The sequence below is a fragment of the Sceloporus occidentalis genome, unplaced genomic scaffold (assembly GCF_023333645.1).
Source record: "Sceloporus occidentalis isolate IW3139 unplaced genomic scaffold, rSceOcc1.0.p SCAF_35, whole genome shotgun sequence".
Classification (NCBI taxonomy): Eukaryota; Metazoa; Chordata; class Lepidosauria; order Squamata; family Phrynosomatidae; genus Sceloporus; species Sceloporus occidentalis.
This window is the reverse complement of record NW_028317015.1, coordinates 5039928-5060102: the sequence shown is the minus strand read 5'-3', so window position 1 is coordinate 5060102 and position 20175 is coordinate 5039928. Positions and strand designations below refer to the sequence as shown.

The following is a 20175-nucleotide window of genomic DNA, read 5'->3' as shown; positions in this document are numbered from 1 at the left end:
CGATGACAAATTTCCTGACCATGTCTCCCCAACCTAGATCCTACTTTTTTATCTCAGGTCCATTTTTTCTCTGTTTTAAATCACACCTTGTCATCCTTTTGTTATTGCTTATAGTTGTGTAATATGTATGTGATATTCATAAAAAAATTGTACTTTTATGTTTTATGCTAGGACACATCTACCCATGGTCTTCTGTTGTTTAAAAAGCTAGTTCTGGAAGCCTCTTTTAGATAGGAATATGTGACACAATGTGCAAAGTGTGTAAATATTTACGCCACAAATGACATCCAACGTCTTAACACGAGCCACAGATTCTTGCAAACATAGCAAAACGCCACTGTGTTCGCGTGACAATACTTTGGCGCCTTGGATGTCAGCTCAGGCCAGTTCTGCCCCTTAGTGTTCGAAAACCATGGATATACTGCAGATAAATCACGCTTGAAAAAAATAGGCAACTATGTGATATCCATGCAAAACAAAGTACATATTCTCCTTCAAGCAACAAAAACATACTGAGCCCAGATTGCTAGGTACCCTACTGAATATACCCTATACCCTGAAGATACGCTACTGAATATACCTGTGCCACATACAAACCCCCAAAACAGTGGGAGTTTCTCTTTAAGAAATTTAAGATTATTTGTGAGCGTGATGCAGGTTTATAAGTTGGAATCCATGTGGATTCAAATCATGATCACTGTGATCGGAACGAACCAATTTCTTTAACCATAATTGCAGCATTTCAAACAATAACCTAAAATGTGTACACAATTTCAGCTTTCATCAATGTCTCAAATAGCTCAGAGAAAATAGCCTCCTACTCTGTATCTCAAAACGGCACTCCGTCGATTCTGCCAGTCGGGACACTTTACAAAATAACTCTTAATAAGGAGGGCAAAAGTGCACAAAACCGTACACAGAAATGACATCAATTTCACCTATTATAGACGAAGGATTGTTGCATCCACGTCTTTTCACCCAGTGGATTCATGCTGCGCAATGCCAACAATTCATCAATGAATCCTGTTTCCAAGCTTATGATCCCATTTGTTGAAAATGTCGGGAATAAGCAATATTTATTGGAAAAATGAGGAACAGATCAGTGCAATCTACCCGCTGTCCCTCATCTGCATTCTGCATGTGTTTGTCTAGAAGCAATGTGTCAGAATAGCCATGTAAAATAGGTGACGCTATGATGTCACAGCGTTGTCTTCAATATTGATAAATGCGTTCTGCATTTGAGTCCTATAAACAAAATAAGCCATTGTAACAAACATGTATTACAAACTTCCATGTATTTACCATGAAGGCAGCCATCTTAAATTTGTATTCTCGGCAGCGGGATGATTATTCCTCACAAGTTATTTCTCACCTGTTAAGTTTTTTATTTTGTTGTTGGTTCCGGCAGTCTTTGTAAAGATGACATGAGGAGAAAGCTGACGGCAAATTGATTAATGCTGGCTCGGGCCACTGTAACTCACAGACCTCAGCACCAAAATGATTAAACCAACAGCCAAACAAATGGTACAACATATAGTTTGTTTTAATTAAACAACTGAGTAATGCTAAAAGCTGCAATGGTGAAGGTTCTTCATTAAACCTCCTAGACTAAGATTTTAGCTTCTTCCAGCTGACTGGCATTGGACCTGTAACCCCTGATGTTTCATTTGTTGCATCTTGCAGACACATGAGACGTAGGCATTTACCTCCTGGTGACCACATTATCGCAGATTTGTAAAATAACAGATGTTTCTTTTAGGCCTTAGATTACTTTAAAATTGTCATATGCCAGCTTTGTCTCCATATTAGTCCTCCATGCAGAGCCACCCATCACTGGGGATTTGTGCTTCTCACCGTTTCCTCTACATTCCTTTTTTCTTATCATCCCATCATTTAAGGTCTACCATTTAAAGTAAAAGATAAAACTTGTACAACAAAGTACATTTGAATTACATTTTATCATTTAAATATCTGCGTTATTTGATGAACATTTGCTTCGGTATAAAGATAATGCAGAATAACCGACTAGCTGTGCACCTGACCCACCACTGAGATCCGAGAACAAACTGAGGATATGCTTTGCCTTCTCCTATTTATTACAAAAAATGCACATATCCAAGCCTATCATACAACTATACCGGCCTCTCCCCGGGTGATAATAAACTAGGTATCACAGCTGTAGCAGATGATCGTGACAGATGTGTCGCCATTGGCCGCTCCACAGGCTAACAAATAAACACAGTGATTAAAGTCACAAATGCGCTAACACCTTACAGGCCACGGGAACAATCACATCACTGAGCGCAGACCTCCACGCTTCCAAATGTCACACCAGAAATCTCTGTTTTAAAACACATTTAGCTTAAAAGGGATGATAACACACGGCCAATACATAGTTTGCATCAAGTGTGTTTTTATTCAATGTTCTAGTATGTTTGCAGTTTTAAAATGTGAATAAATCCTAGTTTTTCATGTTTAAAGTATTCTTATCACAGCATTATTTTAAGTCCTCTCAACAGTGATACGATCAGGCCACTAACTATCATTTCCACCTCATAATTATTTACCACGGCTAAGATCAAGATGTTTTGAAAGGCTGACTATGACCAGTCTCCTATTGACTTCTGGGGATACATTTGCTCTATAGGTTGATAAGGTTTCCGAGGAACCTGGATAAATGCCCTCATAAACCATTACATGAGGGATGATGTTTCTCGTGTTAGGTGGCTCAGCCCCTACACTCCTTTAGTTTGCTGTTCTAATCATGTTTTTCACATTTCACAAAGTGCTGCAGTCCCCAACGTAAAAGCTCTGAGCTTGGATCCCCACAAGTGAGGGCAATTACTTCAGGAAGGTAACGGGCATGGCTGTCTTTTCTGGTTGTACTTTACGTATTTCTGAACACATTCCTCAGATTGTAACCATGTTCAACCCTACACATAAATATTGGCACCCTTTATTAAATATGAGCAAATAATGCTATGAAAAATGTTTAACCCTTTGATCTTTTCTTCAAAAAATACACAAAAATACTCTGCTCAAAAAATAAACCTTGTTAAATATATTTGTGGCGCAATTATTGGCAACCCTATGAAATCATATGAGAAAAATATATTTGAAGTATATTCTCATTGATATTTTACATTTTTCTTGGCTGTAAGAAAATGCCAAGAGCATTGAAAATGCCCATTTCCACCATTAGGGCAATAATTAAGAATTTTGAGTCAACTGGAAATGTTATGAATCAACCTGGAAGAGGACGCGTGTCTATATGGTCTCAATACACTGGGAAGAGGATGGTTCAAGTGGTCCTCCAAGGATGACGTCACAAGTTGTTTGGAAGAGTTTTAAGAAAAAAACATCTACTCTCATCCAAAAACAAACTCAACTGTCTTCAGTATCCCAGACACTACTGGAACGTCAAAAAATGGGATCCGATTCTATGGTCAGATGAAACGAAAATAGAGCTTTTTGGCAATAAACACCAGGTGGGTTTGGCGCACAGAAAGAGGTAGCCATATAGAAAAAAGTACCTCATGCTCACCGTTAAATATGGTGGCTATTTAATGTTTTGGGGTTGGTTTTCTGCCAGAGCACCTGGATATTTTGTTAGGATACATGGTATCATGGAATCTATCTAATATCAACAGATATTAAACGAACACCTGATTGCCTCTGTCAGAAAGCTTAAAATGGTTTGTGGTTGGATCTTCCAGCAGGACAATGTTCCAAAAACACATAAGAATCAGCACACAAATGGTTCACTGACCACAAAATCAAGATCCTACCATGGCCATCCCAGTCCCCTGACTTGAACCCCGTGGATAACATGTGGGGTGAACTGGAGAGTCCACCAGCGTCGACTTCGAAATTCGAAGGGTCTGGAGAGATTCTGTATTGAGGAATGGTCTTGCCATATATTCTCCAACCTTTATAGTAGAAAACCGAGAGCTGTTATCTTGGCAAAGGGAGGTAGCACAAAGTATTGACTAAAAGGGTACCGATAATTGTGCTACACATATATTTCATAATTTTTGGATAAACCTGTGTTATGTTTGCAATGGTTTGACATCCACAAAAGCAGAACATTTTTGTGAATTTTTTGAAGAGAAGAATACACAGTTTTTCACAGCATTCTTTGCTCATATTTTGCCAATATTTGTGGAGGGCTCTGTGTATTTATGCCCCACCTAAAACCCTATATTATTATTTTTCCCCTTGAGCATGGAACTGTCAATAGTCTTTGTGGCTTGGTGCACTTAGTAAATAACTTAATTAGCATTCATTTCAACCTCATAAGAAGATCATCTAATGTACTCAACACACAACTAATTCTATTATAATACATATGTGCAAACTGTCCAGTATATCCAGTTGTAGTCCTTAATCTTAGCACCCTGTCCCATAATCTTGCTCCTTCAAAATTGTGATTAGTACTTAGCACTTTCATTATTTTACACCCTAAATGTAGTGGTTCCCCTTTAAACTATAGTGCACAAATGTATGTTAAACATGATGCATATCATTGTATATCACACTTTCGTCACAGATAACCATTCCTTTTTTATTTATTTGTCTGACCGTTTCTAATGTTTAAAGGCTATAATTATGCAAAATGTTATGCAAAATGCTTTCTATGTATTTTCCCTACTAGCGATTAAGTCTGCAGGCCCAGATAATTTGTTCACACAGCAAAGTCGTAAAGAGAAGCCACCTTTGTTGACCCCATGAAGCTGATCTATATAATTGCCCATTTGTTATATCCAAGCTGAATAATTATGTGCCACATCAAAAACAATAGCCAAAATATATGCCGCTGCTCTGAAACACCATATTCAACTCTCTTTACAATCAAATGCAAATGGTCATAATTAAACTAGTAAAGAATTAGCTTCTTGCCACAATTTGCATACAAAATCCACTGTGGGCTTCTCAATACTAGAAGAGTGACAGATTTGTTGTGTGTGATTCGCAAAAAACACGGTTTCGGATAAACTTTGTGGGTGTGAAATCAGACTGGTGATGCATAGGGAATAGGTATACAGTATACCGCTTCATCATTATCATCCAGAGTCTGTTAATTAACCAAAGGGAATTTTAGCCATTTAACCTATTTATACAATAGCTGCCCCCGAGTTTCTCTTTAATACCCCATCACAATGTTTCCATTGTAGAGACTCATGAATCGAAGCTACGAATGGTTTTTATGTATGGAAACCATTGCTTGAAATTCTGAAACCACTCACCTGTATTCAAGCAGGGATTTCAACTGTGAGAAAAGCACTAACAGTAATGTATCGTTACAGTGGAATATGGCTTTTCAGCTTTAAAATGTGTGACCGAGACTACCCTGCGGGCGGTGAAAAATTCCCACCACACAGATTTTTCAACTCTTCTTTAATCAGATCACCCAGAATTCCCCCCAAAAATTGGATACCTTTTGTCAGTTGGACCATAGTTTTTAATAACAATAGAAAAAAAATAAAAAATATCTGGACGCACAAAGACGATGAACATAAGTCAGCCACTAATAGGTTTATCAGATCCCTGGATCACTGCCATCCATAACTCCCTCTAGGGTCTATGGACAACCTCCACCCATCAGATCTAAAAATGCCATAAGTTCTGTCTGAGGGACCATCTCATAACTGAGTGCCATATTCTCACCTTTCGTTTTTGTTCTGTCTGAACATATACGATGTTGTGTATTTACACAACAGTTGTGTATTTATAGAAAAAAAGCCAAAATATTTATACATAATATGGAACAGGTTTTCTGACTTGAGTTTGCACTTTTTATTCCACAGATCTAATATTTGGAGCATGTATTTCAAACAAGATGAACACAACCCACATAATTCCATCTATGAACCCAATGGAATAGCATGAGATAAGCATACATATAATATGAAGTTGGTAGTGATAATACCGGCAAATAATGGGAACGCAGACAGTTTCTCAATTAGTAAAAAAAGAGATTTTGTTTAAGTAAACCGACACATTTTGCTATTCCACGTCTGGTCACCTAGATGTGCATCAACATTAAGTAGTTACGATTGGTAATTTCTAAAATCATATATTTTTCTCGCTCCCTTTGATATGCCATGGACAGAGGAGACACCTCAGAGAGTCTTGTGCCAACATATATCATAATATGATTCATACCACTAAATTAAAGACATTTTAGTCACAAGGAGAAAAACACTTTTATACCCTGAATAACTGGTGGTCTCAATAGCCAAGAAACCCAGTTGGTGTTGAATATTCCTTGATCTGAGATCCTGACAGCAAGAGGGGGAAATGCAAGATGTAGATCCAGGGATGGAGAACGCATATGCTGTGCCCAGAGTTTCATGTCCACCACCTGGACTCCTCTGGTCTGACATGATGGCAGCTATAATCAGGGTATGAACGATGGTCAACTTAGAATGGAGTCTATTCTGCCATTAACAGTGACTTCCTTGTCAGAAGACAGCGTTGGGAATTATAATCCCTTGTTTCCTGGATAACTTTTTGAGCTTCCAGTCTCCAATGAGATCATAAATTCAGAGCGCACCTCCTGCAATGATACGCAAAATCAAGCATCCAAAGCCAAGCTCAAGATGTAGTGAAGTAGATCACCCTCATTGCCAAAAGGGAAGATTTTTCATTAACAGAAATATATATACTTACGGATATGTACATAAGTACACACACAAATGGAGATGCAACATTTTAAACGTTTTAAAGGTGCTGTCCCATCTACTCTGCTTTAACCTAATGCTTTTTATATTTTTAAAGCATAATTAGAACCAAGCCCTAATCCTGTTGGAATTTAATTATATTATATTCATCATGTGACACAAACCAGGCACTGATTTTGCCCTAGAAACAGTTATTTGCGATTATAGCTTTGGACAGCTCTGCTAAGGTTTTTTTTTAGTTTACATACTAGAGAGCGTAGTTAATGTTTAGTCTGAATGGGACAGCACCTTTAAGTGAGAAACACTGATAGCACTCTACAATGGATCTCGGTGAATAACCCTTGTGATACTGCTCATCAACATGTGGCTTTCCCACTGCTCCCCATACCCATTCAAGTGTGTGTCCACTCTAAGGGCAGAATTATAAGAGAATACCTCCCCCCATGGCACTGCCACACAGATCTGCATTCAGAGACCACCGACTGGTAGGGAAGGCAGCCAACGGCTGTATGACAGCATCACGTGTCCTTCAAAGAAAATACATGGTCCAGTTTACTTTCCATTACACGCCACTCCTCCTCTTCATCGGCCTTGGCCTACGGGGTTTCAGAATGGTGTAGTTGGAGTAAGTGGTGTGCCAACTGGATACAAACGGGATGTAAAAGGCACGATAGAGCTTGGAGGACCTGAAAAAAAAAAAGAACAATATATATTTTTTTTAATTAAGACAATTTCTAATTCTTTTAAGCCTTGCCTTTCACTGAATTATTTTAAGATTGTTAAAATGAATATGAAATTAGGAAGCATGAAACCTTGATTAACGTATTTTCCGTTTATGTTCCGTTTGGGAGACCCGGAGATTCTGACTGTGGCATGTGTGGCATCCGATGGACCTCATTTCTTGTGGCCATTAGAACAACCTTTCTGCTTGTTTTTTTGACCTTGTTGAGTTATTTATGATTCATTTTATCAGGTGCTTGCGTCTTAATTAGCACTTAGAAGTTCCTGCATTATTTTTTATCACACACATTAGCTGCCTCAAGAGGGCACAGCTGTATGATATGGAACGCACGTGAGATTAATGAGCAATTCTAGAGCAAAGTGGGGGACTCAACAGGGCCACTGCACTGGTTACCATGGTGACTACACCATTTCCCTGTTTGGCACAATAATATGTCTTAAGCGCCCAAGTCATTAGTGATTAAGAGTATGTTGTCCAAGCTGGTAGGGGGCATGAAAATGACTTCCTGAAACATGTATCTTTCATGCGTGTAACTAATTATGTGTGTGTGTGTAAGGGTCAAGCAAACTACACCATTACAACGGGCGTATTCATTAAAGGTAGAGTTCAACACTCTGAAATAATCAAAATCTTTTCTTTTTTTCTTTTCCTTTCCAGCTGTCTGCTAACCTGTAATTAGCAAACGTTTAGACTGCTTTCCCCGCTAAGTATTCTGCGCTCAGCTTGTGTATTGCTGCAGCGTAGTCTTTCTTGGGCATTTATTTATGGAAAATGTTGATTCCTCCCTTAAAGATTTCCCTGTAAAGAAGCTAATCGGCTGTGTGTGTGTGAGCAGAACGGTACGAAGAGAAGAAAGAATTAGAAATGATATACCGGTATATATATATATATATATACACCAACTACATATTAATGTCTGTATAGTTAGAATGTGATGTCATAAAAGTTCCTGTTGGCGTAATGGTCACATCCAAAAACTTTTGTCCACATATTTTACTCCTCTCCCTTTTTAAAAAAAATAAAATAAATGCCAACATGACCTGTGCAGTTGTGCAGAAAAACAAGAGAAATTATACTACGCAAGCACTAAATTAAGGTAATAAAGTAACCTTTTAAAACACAATTTTTTGGGGTAAATCCAAGCTATTCTAACAGTCAACAGTAAGTTCCTCTGCGTTTGTAACCAAAATAAAAACATATAGCGCTAGGGAGTATAACAGTATTGAACCCGAGCAAACGATTATTTTACTCGCCATATACACGAGTGACTGCCGATACTACCCTGAACAAAGGGGACCGAGCGACTTCATCTCAGGAGACCAATTACACAGAGAGTAAGCGATGAGTGTCTTATAGCCGGGAGCTGTAACAATACGCTGGAATCTTAGCACTCGCCTTATCCGTAATGAAATGGTTCCTGACAATGAAGTGTCTGCTCCGTGTAATTAGGAGGCTGCTCTCTAATTCAATTACCATCAACATGTATCAGAAAGCCATCTCTGGCTGTGCAGAGCCTGACGTCAATGCCGGCCTGGCTACTCCCCCCCCCCCCCGAGTATACAGCGGGCTGCAGCTGGGACGTTCGGCTGCCAAATCATCGCTATTAACTCTTTTCCCTATCGGGAGATGGTTAACCATTTGTAGTACAGCATGTTCAGATTACGCTGATGATCTTACTTTTAGCTCTTTCTGGGTCTAATGCAGAGGACTAGGGGTCTTTGTAATTGTATAAAACAACTCAACTTAAGCCTGCCATTTATAGCTGTTAAATTCACTTGGGTTACATACAGTACGTGGAACATATACATTTTAAATATGGACCAAGATTTCCCAACTGCACATTCATTTTTGGCAGGGTTAGAAACATACAATTTGATGCAGGTAAAGCACACTTTGCCCGTCTAGTCTGCCCCTTTCCCCCCGATGTAAAAACTCAGACCCTAATCAGTCCTTGATCCTGTTAGTAAGGATAGCGTTATACCTATCCCAGGCAGGTGTCAATTTAGCCTCTACAACTTCTGCTGGGAGGCCTTCCACTTATCTACCTCAGCAAAAAACAAACTTGCGTACGTTACATCTGACCCTGTAGTTTAACATCTTGTTCTACCGTTTATCCTCCTCTAAAATAAACTTCCCTCCTGTACTTGGTTAATTCCCTTTAAGTATTACATGCTTCTATACGTCTCTCCTCCAAGCTGCATATTGAGATCCTTCAGTCTTCCCTGATCATGTGGTTTGGGCCACATTCCTACACGGGGTATTGTTTAACTTCTACAAATTTGCCAAAAAGATGACATTATCTAATCCAAACATTGTGCGGGTTTGACAGAGAGCACATATGTGCGTTTACATTTCTTGTCTAACATATTTTAGACTGATTCAGGTAACAAACGCCTTTTCCTCGATGCCGTTAGGTGATGAGATGCTGGGAGTTGATGATACTTCCAGCATTTGTAAATCCTATACAGCTTCCAAAGAGCGTATGACCATAGTAAATAATTTCCAAAGACGCTAATCTGCATATGTGCTGCAATAACAACGCGAGCAGCATAATTAGAGGTTATATTTAAAGTACAGCCTATAGAAGCAGTGTGTCTCCCCGATGCAGAAACAGGCGTAGAGCGCGCGTAAGCATGTGCGTCAAAAGGGATTAGGAAATGCTGCTGCCTGCAGAGACTGGAGATCACTGGGGCATCTTTCGCTGCTGCAGCACAAGCCTTAAGCTTCGATGGGAGCCTTAGTGTGACGAGTGATTAATGAAGCATGGGCCCCAGACAGACGCTTGTCGAATGGTTCAATGCCGGACGCTCTGTGATAAAAAAAATTCCCAGGAGTCCAGCCTAGCGACACCACCGTGATATTTATTGATATCATTAACTGCAGTATAAGCATGGTGTCTGTACCCGCAAGAGCGCAGCACACCAATACGGGCAGAAAAGCATATCTTATACGCTCTACACGCCTGCCTACTTATAATACATCTTTGGGGCGCCATAAAGTGTGCTCAGAATATTTTCATATAATATATGCTGCCATTATACAGTCATTCGCAAATGCCCCACAGGAATGTGCGTTAGACTAAATATTTTATGTTTTTGTCAGCAGTAGTATGTTCTTTGTGTACTTGTTTCAGTGCATGGTATCTGTATGGTGGCTACAGAAGTGATATTAGTATTCCGAGTTCTTGTGGTGGGAGGTATACCTTCAGATTGTGACGTTAGAACAGCAGGGGAGAAATGGATAGGCTATCACACATCGACTTCGGCTGTACCAGAAGGGACACACTCATGCTAAAATGAATAAATCTCACGTAACGAGCCAATACAAAAGGTCGCAGAGTATAGCCGTGCATCAAAGCATGCTAGTTTCTGCTATAAATGAGAATCAGATGCTAAGTGAAGCACTTGAACAGGTGGACCATCTGATTATAAGCTGTGTATGTCCTAAAGCAGGTCTCGGTGTAACCTTTTACAATAAAGTACATGAAGGATGATAAAGATAAAGCTACTCAGCATGTTAAGGAGCTAATAGGCAATTGTTTTCGCTGTCAGCACCAAGGCTAGTTTTCCACCGGCAGACCCATTTTATGACTATGTCCCCCTCACAGACGTTTTTGTGTGGCAACTGTAATATAAAGCTGGTCCTCGGCAAGGTTTTGCTTTGGAAGGGAGTGCATTTGATGCCTGTTTTGGATTATTGATAATGCATTTCTTCCCTGCACTCAGAACACCTCCCTTTTCCATGCTCCTCCATCTACAGACATCTTTCAGGAATGGGGAGTGATAACTTAATTTGGTAGAATAATCAAGCGATAATAATAACATAATAATGGGGTAAAATAATCATCCAAATAGTGTGACAAGTAATCATAGGTGGCAACCATACTGTATTTCCTGGCCAGTCTTGACAACCACATTCATGACCTGGCTGTGTCAGCTAACGCTTATCAGGGCTCCTGGCAGCTCAGTAAGAATAAGAGATTGGGTATTCATAGGTGGAACATCCATCGTAAGTCATATATATTAAGGAAAGGGATATATCTGAGGAGGTATGTAGGCTAGTAGCTAACTGGCCTTTGACTGACACACTGATAAGAGAGATTTCCAGTGGATAGACTGGTTACTTTTGTTTGTTAAATAGGTTTAGTAGAAATAGTGAATTATAAAAAGTAGCATTTGTAAAAATGACAGCTCTACAAACTTCAGTTTTGTTTTAATGATTCAGCAACGTTCTGCCAAAAAGCTGTGGTGTCCTTAGGGGCATTTTAATAATAGGTTGAAGCCAACCTGGTGGGAACTGTAGTTGGAGAGCACAGTTGGAGAGCTGTCCACCGGCTACACCAGCTCCAAGACTAACATTCTACTTCAGTTAAAACTAATGACAGCACAAGTTCAACAAAGCACACGTCTTTTGAACAGGTACCAAAAGGAACCATAAAGAAACAAAATACACAAATTCTGTTTCGACAATCAATGCTTGGTCCACAGTGTCTGTACTTATCTCATTTGCAAGTACCAATGTCTGTGGGCGCGTGTTTTGACCAGACCAGCAGCTCTTTCGACTTGATCCTATTAGGGATAGTGTGTGTGCCCTGACAGCTCCAGCTGGGAAGGTGTGAGGCAGGCATTTTAATTATCCCGTTACCACGGCAACCCAACATTTCATCCTTGGTTGCTCGACTTGCAGCTGCCAAAAGAGAAAGTGGCTGTACATCTCAGTGCCGCTTGGGCTCCCACCGTGAACCTTGCATTTGGATAAAAGCTGCAATGATAATTATGATAATAATAATGGGAATGATAATACGAACTGTAGCAACAACTAAATATACCTGTTACTTCAACATAGTTTGTGCAGGTCACCACAGGGGGTCAACTACACAAAAAGTAGGTGCTAGTTCACAAGGAATAGCAAAGAGGGTTTTCTCCACTACGATATTAAGCAGGCCAGCCATAACACAAGGTAATTAGGTCTGGAGAATTAGTAATGCCAAGGCAGCCACGGCATGGGGCAATCACATCGGGTGAATTAGTCAGAGTTGCCTGATATTCAATGAGGACTCAGTTCTAGTCACGAGGATCAGGGACGTACAGGGGATTACATTGGGCACAGGCTGATAAATAACATATGTGTGCCACCTACTGGATATTTGTAGGGGAATGCTATGCTCTAATACTTTTAGAGTGCATGGTCAGGCATATCAAGCCAGGGCCGCACATTAAAGCATCGGATCTGCTCCATGAGCAGCAATAAAAGTGGGCATCTGCCTGATGGCCAGTCCAAATCTGGTAAAGAGACCTTGGGAGCTACTGGAGGTAATTACTGGATGACCAGCTGCATCTGTAGGGTTACATTTACCAAGGAATAACTGACGCAGCTCTGGAGTTAACAGTTAAAATCAGGGTGATTGCCAAAGAGGTCAATGGAATGTTACTGCTTATTACTAATGATGTAACACATGAGTAGTACTGAGGAGTCCAACTTCAAGCAAGGGAGATAGAGGTGACCAAACACCTAACTGATGTTTCTTGAGGGGAAGGAAGTAGCGGCCGATAATATGCGTGAGGTTCAGCTGTCAGAGTAGTGGAGGAAGCCAACTTTAACGGATATCCTCATTCGGGGTACCAAGATCCGTTACAGAGAGAAATTCAGAATCCAGAATTTTTTTATGTCATTATGAGGGAGTTCATCAATATAATGTTTAACATGGACAGAACAGATACGAATGTTATTACTTGTAAATAGAATGCGCAGCTTCCAGAACAGAATAATGAATGGGTTAAAATACATGCTCGTATACATGAGTGTTTTCAAACACAATACAGAATATAAAAGAAAGACTATAACACTAGTTATAGAATTCACCCTCGTTATAAAGTAATTCTTATGGTGATCTAGAGCTACATGACTCCAAGGAAAATGAATCCAGCTTGTTAGGTCTGCCTTAATTGCGACTGCTGGTACCTTTGTTGAAAGACTGGAAATAATGGAATCCATACAGCTGAAGAGCTGCCCATCCTGAAATCTAGCTGAAGCAGAGACGTGTGCTTTTACGTCAATGCTGTATACCTTAACCTGACAAATGGCAAGAGAACAATAAAATGTCATTACTGAGCCAAGCTTTTTTCCCTTTCTTTCTTTCTTCTCTGTGCTCGTGGGACTATAAAGCAAAGCCTCGTGTCTGATCTCCAGAGGGAAGAGACGAGCTGCGTATCAGGATGCTCATGTGTAATGAATGGTAATACCCTAACCTTGGAACCTGGATTATTGTCCTCTGCACCTAAGGGGCTTGTAATGACGCATGAGCCAAATGTGCCAGGGAAACAAAACATAAAAGATGAGGAGGGTTGCAAGTTCAGATTTAATGGTCTTCTCGGGGGCTCTTCTCATCTATGGCACTTCAGTAGAACATTGGTCTCCTCTTAGCTGCATGCTTTGAGAGAGCATAGGAAAATGAAGGCATCCTTTACAATGAACTGGAGAGACATCTCTCTAATGAAAGCTGTCTGTTATTGACAACTCCTTTACTTTTTACAGAGGCCTAGCTTTGACAATACCATTTGGTACCACTGCATCCGTAATAACGCCAACACAATCACAATGGAATCTTGCACTCAGGGGTAGCGTATGGAGTATATGCCACAAGCAGGCCCCACTTGGTACTTGCCTTAATATTCATACGATCTTTAGGATAATTTGGAATTCTTTTAATAATCATCCACCGTGAAATCCGGAAAGACATTCTCCTATTAATCTTTATTTTATAACATTCTTTAAGGTATAAAGTATAAACACATGCACCGCATCACATCGTTTGGATCATTTAGAAATGTACTTGTTTTTGAAAGAAAAGCACATTTTGTCCATTAAAATGACATGAAATGGATCAAAGGTTGTTAATGCTGTAAATCACTATTGTAACTGAGAATGGCTGATTTTTAATGGAATACCTTCATAGATGTACAGAGGCACAGTATCACCCCCTTCACTCCTGTGTTCCTTTGGCATGTTGTGTTTGCTAATCTAAGTTTACGTTTAACTCCTTAACGACCAATGACGTGACAGGCACATCACTGCATCTAAGATTGCTTTCTTCGCTTAAACTGTGAGGCATCCATCGACACTGAAAACCCACCCCAGGACGCACTGTGAGAGATTTTGCCTCTAGCATGAAGGTGGCTTCCTTTCAAAAAAAGTTTCCAAGAGAGTCTCTCCAGACCCTCCTGGGAACTCTGGACTCCCCCTGCAGGTTGAATACAGGTACTGCAGACTGACCAGATGTCAAAATGAAGAGGAAAAAAAAAAAGTGAACCTCTCAAATGTGGCCTTTTAGCCCCCCAACAACTAGACAAGGCCATGCATTGATGTTATGACTGTACTCAGGGGATGTTGCTGAACACATATTGTGGTGTTGTTTGACAGTGGCATATACCTGGTCAGGGCCGGCCTTTGGGGTGTGCGACTCCAGGGGGCGCCCCCTCTGCGGAGTCCTCCTCCGCCACCGCCGGGTCTGCTGCCGCCCCCTCTGCACCTAAATGAAAACATTGTTTTTTTTTACTTTATTTAACATGGAGGATGTTAAATAAAGTTAAAAAAACCAACAACAAAAAAAACCAACAATGTTTTCATTTATGTTTGAAGGGACAGGGGGGGTAGTTTGAAGGGGCAGAGGGGGGTAGTTTGAAGGCACAGGGGGGGTAGTTTGAAGGGGCAGAGGGGGGTAGTGAGGGGGGGCGCCAGAGGAGTAGTTCGCACAGGGCGCCGGAACACCTAAGGCCGGCTCTGTACCTGGGGCTGTAAATTCATACCTAAAATACAATGTGTGTGGGGAAAAAATAGACAAAAATGACTACCACAAACCCTGTCAAAGGCTGGTGGAAGAATTAGTGCATTAAAGAATTAAAAAACAGCATTTGAAATACCTTGGGGTGTCTAGTTTTCAAAAATGTATGGGGTGAATTGAATTGACCGGCTTCAAAGATGGCCCAATTAGTCCAAGTTGAAAACCTGAATTGCTCATGTCCCAAATGTGCCCCTTTAGTCCCCAAAGAATCTAACAAACCCATGCATGGGTGGAATTACTGTACTCAGGAGATGTTGCTCAACACATATTGAGGTGTTGTTTTAAAGTGACATATTTCAGGAGCTGTAAATTTTATGTGAAAAAACCCCACAAAATAAATTACTACCACAAAGGGTGGTTGTAGAATTAGTGCAGGGAAAGGGTTAAAATACCAGCATTTGGGGTGTACCAAATAGTACATGGGGCAGAATGATCAGATTTGGGAAAAAGTGGTTTTAAAATAGCAAAACACTACTTGTATGGATTGCCCTATAACTTATAAAGAAAAAAACCCCATAAAAAATGAGGTATTTGAAAACCGAGGACAAAACGTAGAACCTATTTAGCAGGTTTTATTAGCTTTTATAGATGAGTAAAATATTTTTTAAATAAAAGGGAGAGAAGGTGTTTTTTCAAACTTTCACCAGACTTTTTTCTGAACACCCCCCCAATATATACCTTGTGTGGGTTCACTAAATGAGAGAGAAACTTACAGCTAACCAAGAGCACCACAAAAGTGTTAAGCCTTGGTCATGGAGGGTACAAAAAAACCCAAAAAAACAGCCTGGTCCTAAAAGGCTATTTGATCCTTAGAAAATGATTTTGCAATTATGTTAAACAGCTAGAAATGTCCATGAGAACAGATAAGTGACCACAATCTTTTGAACACGTGTGTATATATAAAGGCAGGGATTTGATCAATGAGAAGCTGCCATCAGTCTAGGTCAGATGTCTCACGTGTACCTTTAAACACACAAGTAGGCAACATGGCTATACACAGAAAAGCAACTGCAGACAGGGGAGCTCAGAGCACCAAGATTAATTCCTTTTGATTTCTAATGGGGCTCTGGAGTAAACAAGTTGGTTGATTATTCCTTCTCCAGAATATTCCTCTTTCTGAGCTGATATATCCCTATATCTGTATATAGTCTTTATTAGAGTATGGTACAACATGAGGCAGAGTAAACTACACTGCAGAACAGTCAAACCCAAACAGTCAAGACACCAACTTACATCAGATTTAGATTCTTCCCCATTTGGGTACACTGATTTACTGAAAATGATTAATAACTTCTGCATACCTTGTAGCATCCAGGAATGGCTTATACGCTATGACTGTCCAATCTTCCATTGCAGAAAAGCGTGGCTCCCGTGCAGTTTCAGTGACAGAATCCAAATCAACCAAGTAATGGCACTTTGAAATATCCACCTAAAAGAAGTTACATAGGAAAAGGTTAACATCCTATTCTTTGAAGGTTATGAAGCCTTGGAATGCAAATTATAAAAATGTTACTGATAGAATTTGTGGTACAATCCAGACACCATCTCCAATTACACATACAGTCGTGTGAAAAAGAAAGTACACCCTCTTTGAATGCTATGGTTTTACATATCAGGACATAATAACATTCATCTGTTCTTTAGGTCTAAAAATTAGGTAAATATAACCTCAGATGAACAAAAACAAATGACATATTACACCGTGTCATGATTTATTCAACAACATTGAGAAGCCATGTGTAAAAAGCTAAGTACACCTGATGAAGATACAATAGCTTGTATAACCATCTTTAGCAGCAATAACTTGAAGTAATTGTTTTCTGTATGACTATCAGTCTGCCACATCATTGTGGATGAATTTTGGTCCACTCTTCTTTACAACGTTCCTTCAGTTCATTGAGTTTGAGGTCTGGACCTTTAGTGGGCCATTGCAACACCTTGATTCTTTTCTTTTTCAGCCATTTTGCTGTAGGTTTGCTGGTGTGCTTTGGATCATTGTCCTGTAGCATGATTAAATTTCGGCCAGGCTTTAGCTATCGGACAGATGGCCTCACATTTGACTCTATACTTTGGTATACAGAGGAGTTCATGATGGACTTACTGACTGCAAGGTTCCCAGGTCCTGTGGCTGCAAGACCAGCTAAAATCATCACCCCTCCACCACCAAGCTGGACAGTTGGTATGAGGGATTTGATATGCTGTATTTGGTTTCTGCCAAAGATAACAATATGCATTATGGCCAAACATCTCCACTTTGATCTGGTTTGTCCAAAGGACATTGTTCTAGAAGTCCTGTGGTTTGTTCAGACACAATTTAGCAATCCAAACCCAGTGAGCTTCTGCTGTAGAGAGAATACAGTCGGTCCTGTATAGTATATGGTTATATTAGTGAGATCCTTTAAAGTCTCCCCAAAAATTGACTTATACATTATGCATTAGGCCAGCTTATCCCTTCACTCTGGAAAAACAAGTGTTGGTCCTCCCAAACAAACCTCTTGACGACTGTCCATTTAGTGAATAAACCAACTTACTGAGCTACAAAACAATTAAATATGCTATTTAAAAAAAATAACATACCGTATTTGCTCGATTATAAGACGAGGTTTTTTTCAGAGCAAATCGGGTCTGACTATGAGACGACTAAGATCCAGATCCCCCGCAGCTGCAGGGGACCTGGATCCTACTGTCTCCCCCCGCCCCACTTACCGGTGCTTCTGAGTCCCCGGTGTGTAGTCGGGGCATTACGCTGCAGTCGGAAGGAGTTGTGGCTAGCAGCGGGGGTTGTCTGCGTCCATTGCGCAGACCTTCCCCGGCTGTCAGAGATCAGAGTTCTCCTTCCGGCTGCAGCGTAAGTTGTCTATGCGAATCGCATAGACATCTACACACTGCCCCGGCTGCATGACAGGGGAGTCAGAAGCACCGGTAAGCTTGGGGGGGGGGGGGAAGTGTTAAATGGGGGGCATAAGGCATTTCTGGAGGCAGAGTGGCACATAGGGGGTCAAAAGGCATATCACGGGGCACAGTGGCATATAGGGGGTATAAGGCATTTCTGGGGCAGATGTGCATAACTGGGGGGGGGGGCAGGTTGGAAAATAGAAGGAAATAAAACCAAAATATTTTTCTCAATCATAGCTTTTATTAAAAAAATAGTTTACATGAATTAACATTTGCTGGTAAAACTTTTTTCCTATAGGGTCGTCTTATATTCAGGCTTTCTTTTTTTTCTAAATTAATATTCAGATTTGGGGGGTCGTCTTATAATCGAGCAAATACGGTAAATATCAGGAACTCAGTTGTCTGGTATTAAAAACAAACCCTGAAGAAAAACAAATTCACAGATTGTCTCTGAAATCACCTTTCCACACTTGGAGAGATTAAAGCAACACTTAAGTGTAATGAATTGGGTAAAAAACAAAACAAAACAACCAATTAAAACATAATTTCTACTAGAGCAATGGGCAGACAGATGTCTAATTTTTGGCAGATCCCATAGATTTCATAGTGTGAATAACCTAAATAATAATCATATAATGTAAGTAACCTAGAACTTTGCAACCAAATATTATGTTTGACCAAATAGAAGTTGTGTAGAGCTAAGAGTAGAGGCTCGGCATCGTAAATACAGCCACAAATGATACATTAACTGACGCTTCAGAGGACTTCCAACATCTTTCACTGTCAAGGTTGGCATTTGTTTCCTTGACAAATTTTCAGATGCTTTCATGGGAGGAAAACAAGAAATCAATCCTCTCCACATCACTCTTCCATCAGTAAGACGCTTAACGGCAGCTTTCGCCTGATACCATTATTTGTTGATTTTAGCTTGTAGAATAAAGATGTCCTGTATAGACACATCTGTCATCTGCAAGACATATGTGCTCTTACTACTGGGTACTGAAAAATTTTTTTATGTTATAAGGGACGATGTGCTGAGAGAAAAAAAAAACATTTTCAGCTGGTCAACCTCACAGAAAACGAGAAGAACATTATAAGAGGTTACTGTACAGAGATTATCCTGCTTAAAATGTATGTAGAGGAGGATGATCATACTGCAAGTCATGTGTGGCATTAGGAAAAGATGCACAGTGGTTTCATAAAGTTACTGAACTAAAGGAGAAAGTGTGCCAATTGAGGTGGTTGTTGTGGCATATAAGATGACCACCACACAAGGTAATTTTAGAAAGAGAGCAATATATGTATTATAATGCTGGGATGGATGCACATGCAATATGGACTGCAAGGTGGATTACTTTTTTAGGGGATGAAGGAGTTTCCTTTGCTCCTAAGAGCACACTCATTTCAATGGCGAGGCCAATAAAGCCAAAACGAACAACTGGAGCTGCTGGTTGCCTTATGTTTAAATCCTAGACAGCATTTGTGTTATATGTGGGTATGTTTGTAACTGCATGTAGTTCTATTTCAGCATTATCTATCCCAAGCTGAGCTAGTCTAGTGCATACACCATGCTGTCGAGTGCACTGGATTTCATATAACCTCGCTTTAGACAAAGGTCTCCATTCCTGGTTGTACATACATTATTTATGTATGAATGAAGATTTGTGCCATGACTGCATCTCAGTCGCATAAGCTGCATTCTGTATACTTTGTTATCCTAGTCTTTGTAGAGAGTCAGTTATATGAACAATACAATCATACTTTGTTTTCTATAATACACCACATCCATCAACATTCTGATTGCTTGGCCGATATCATTCTGGTTGCTATGGCAAGCCGACACTCCAGAGCATTTTTACATATGTAGCTCAATTCTGCATTCCATTGTATTATATGGCAAATATATTTTCCTTCATTTTATTATGTATGCATGACATCATGGTTTCCATGTCAACCCAACACACCTCTGTATCTGCAGCATAGATATCGAAAACAGTTGTATTTTGCCCTGATTT

The 20175-nt window shown here is 40.1% G+C and overlaps 1 protein-coding gene across 1 annotated transcript in view; it reads right to left on the bottom strand.

Moving 5' to 3' along the window:
- Positions 1 to 7245: 7245 nt before the first annotated feature.
- The window catches only part of LOC149298007 (alpha-1,2-mannosyltransferase ALG9-like), a 45577-nt gene continuing 32647 nt past the window's right edge, over positions 7246 to 20175 (bottom strand). Inside the window, exons 14-15 of the mRNA XM_089487869.1 lie at positions 16567 to 16694; positions 7246 to 7369 (exon numbers count right to left, since the gene is read on the bottom strand). Coding sequence (XP_089343995.1) covers positions 7246 to 7369; positions 16567 to 16694 — 252 coding nt within the window. The remainder of the gene's footprint in view (positions 7370 to 16566; positions 16695 to 20175) is intronic.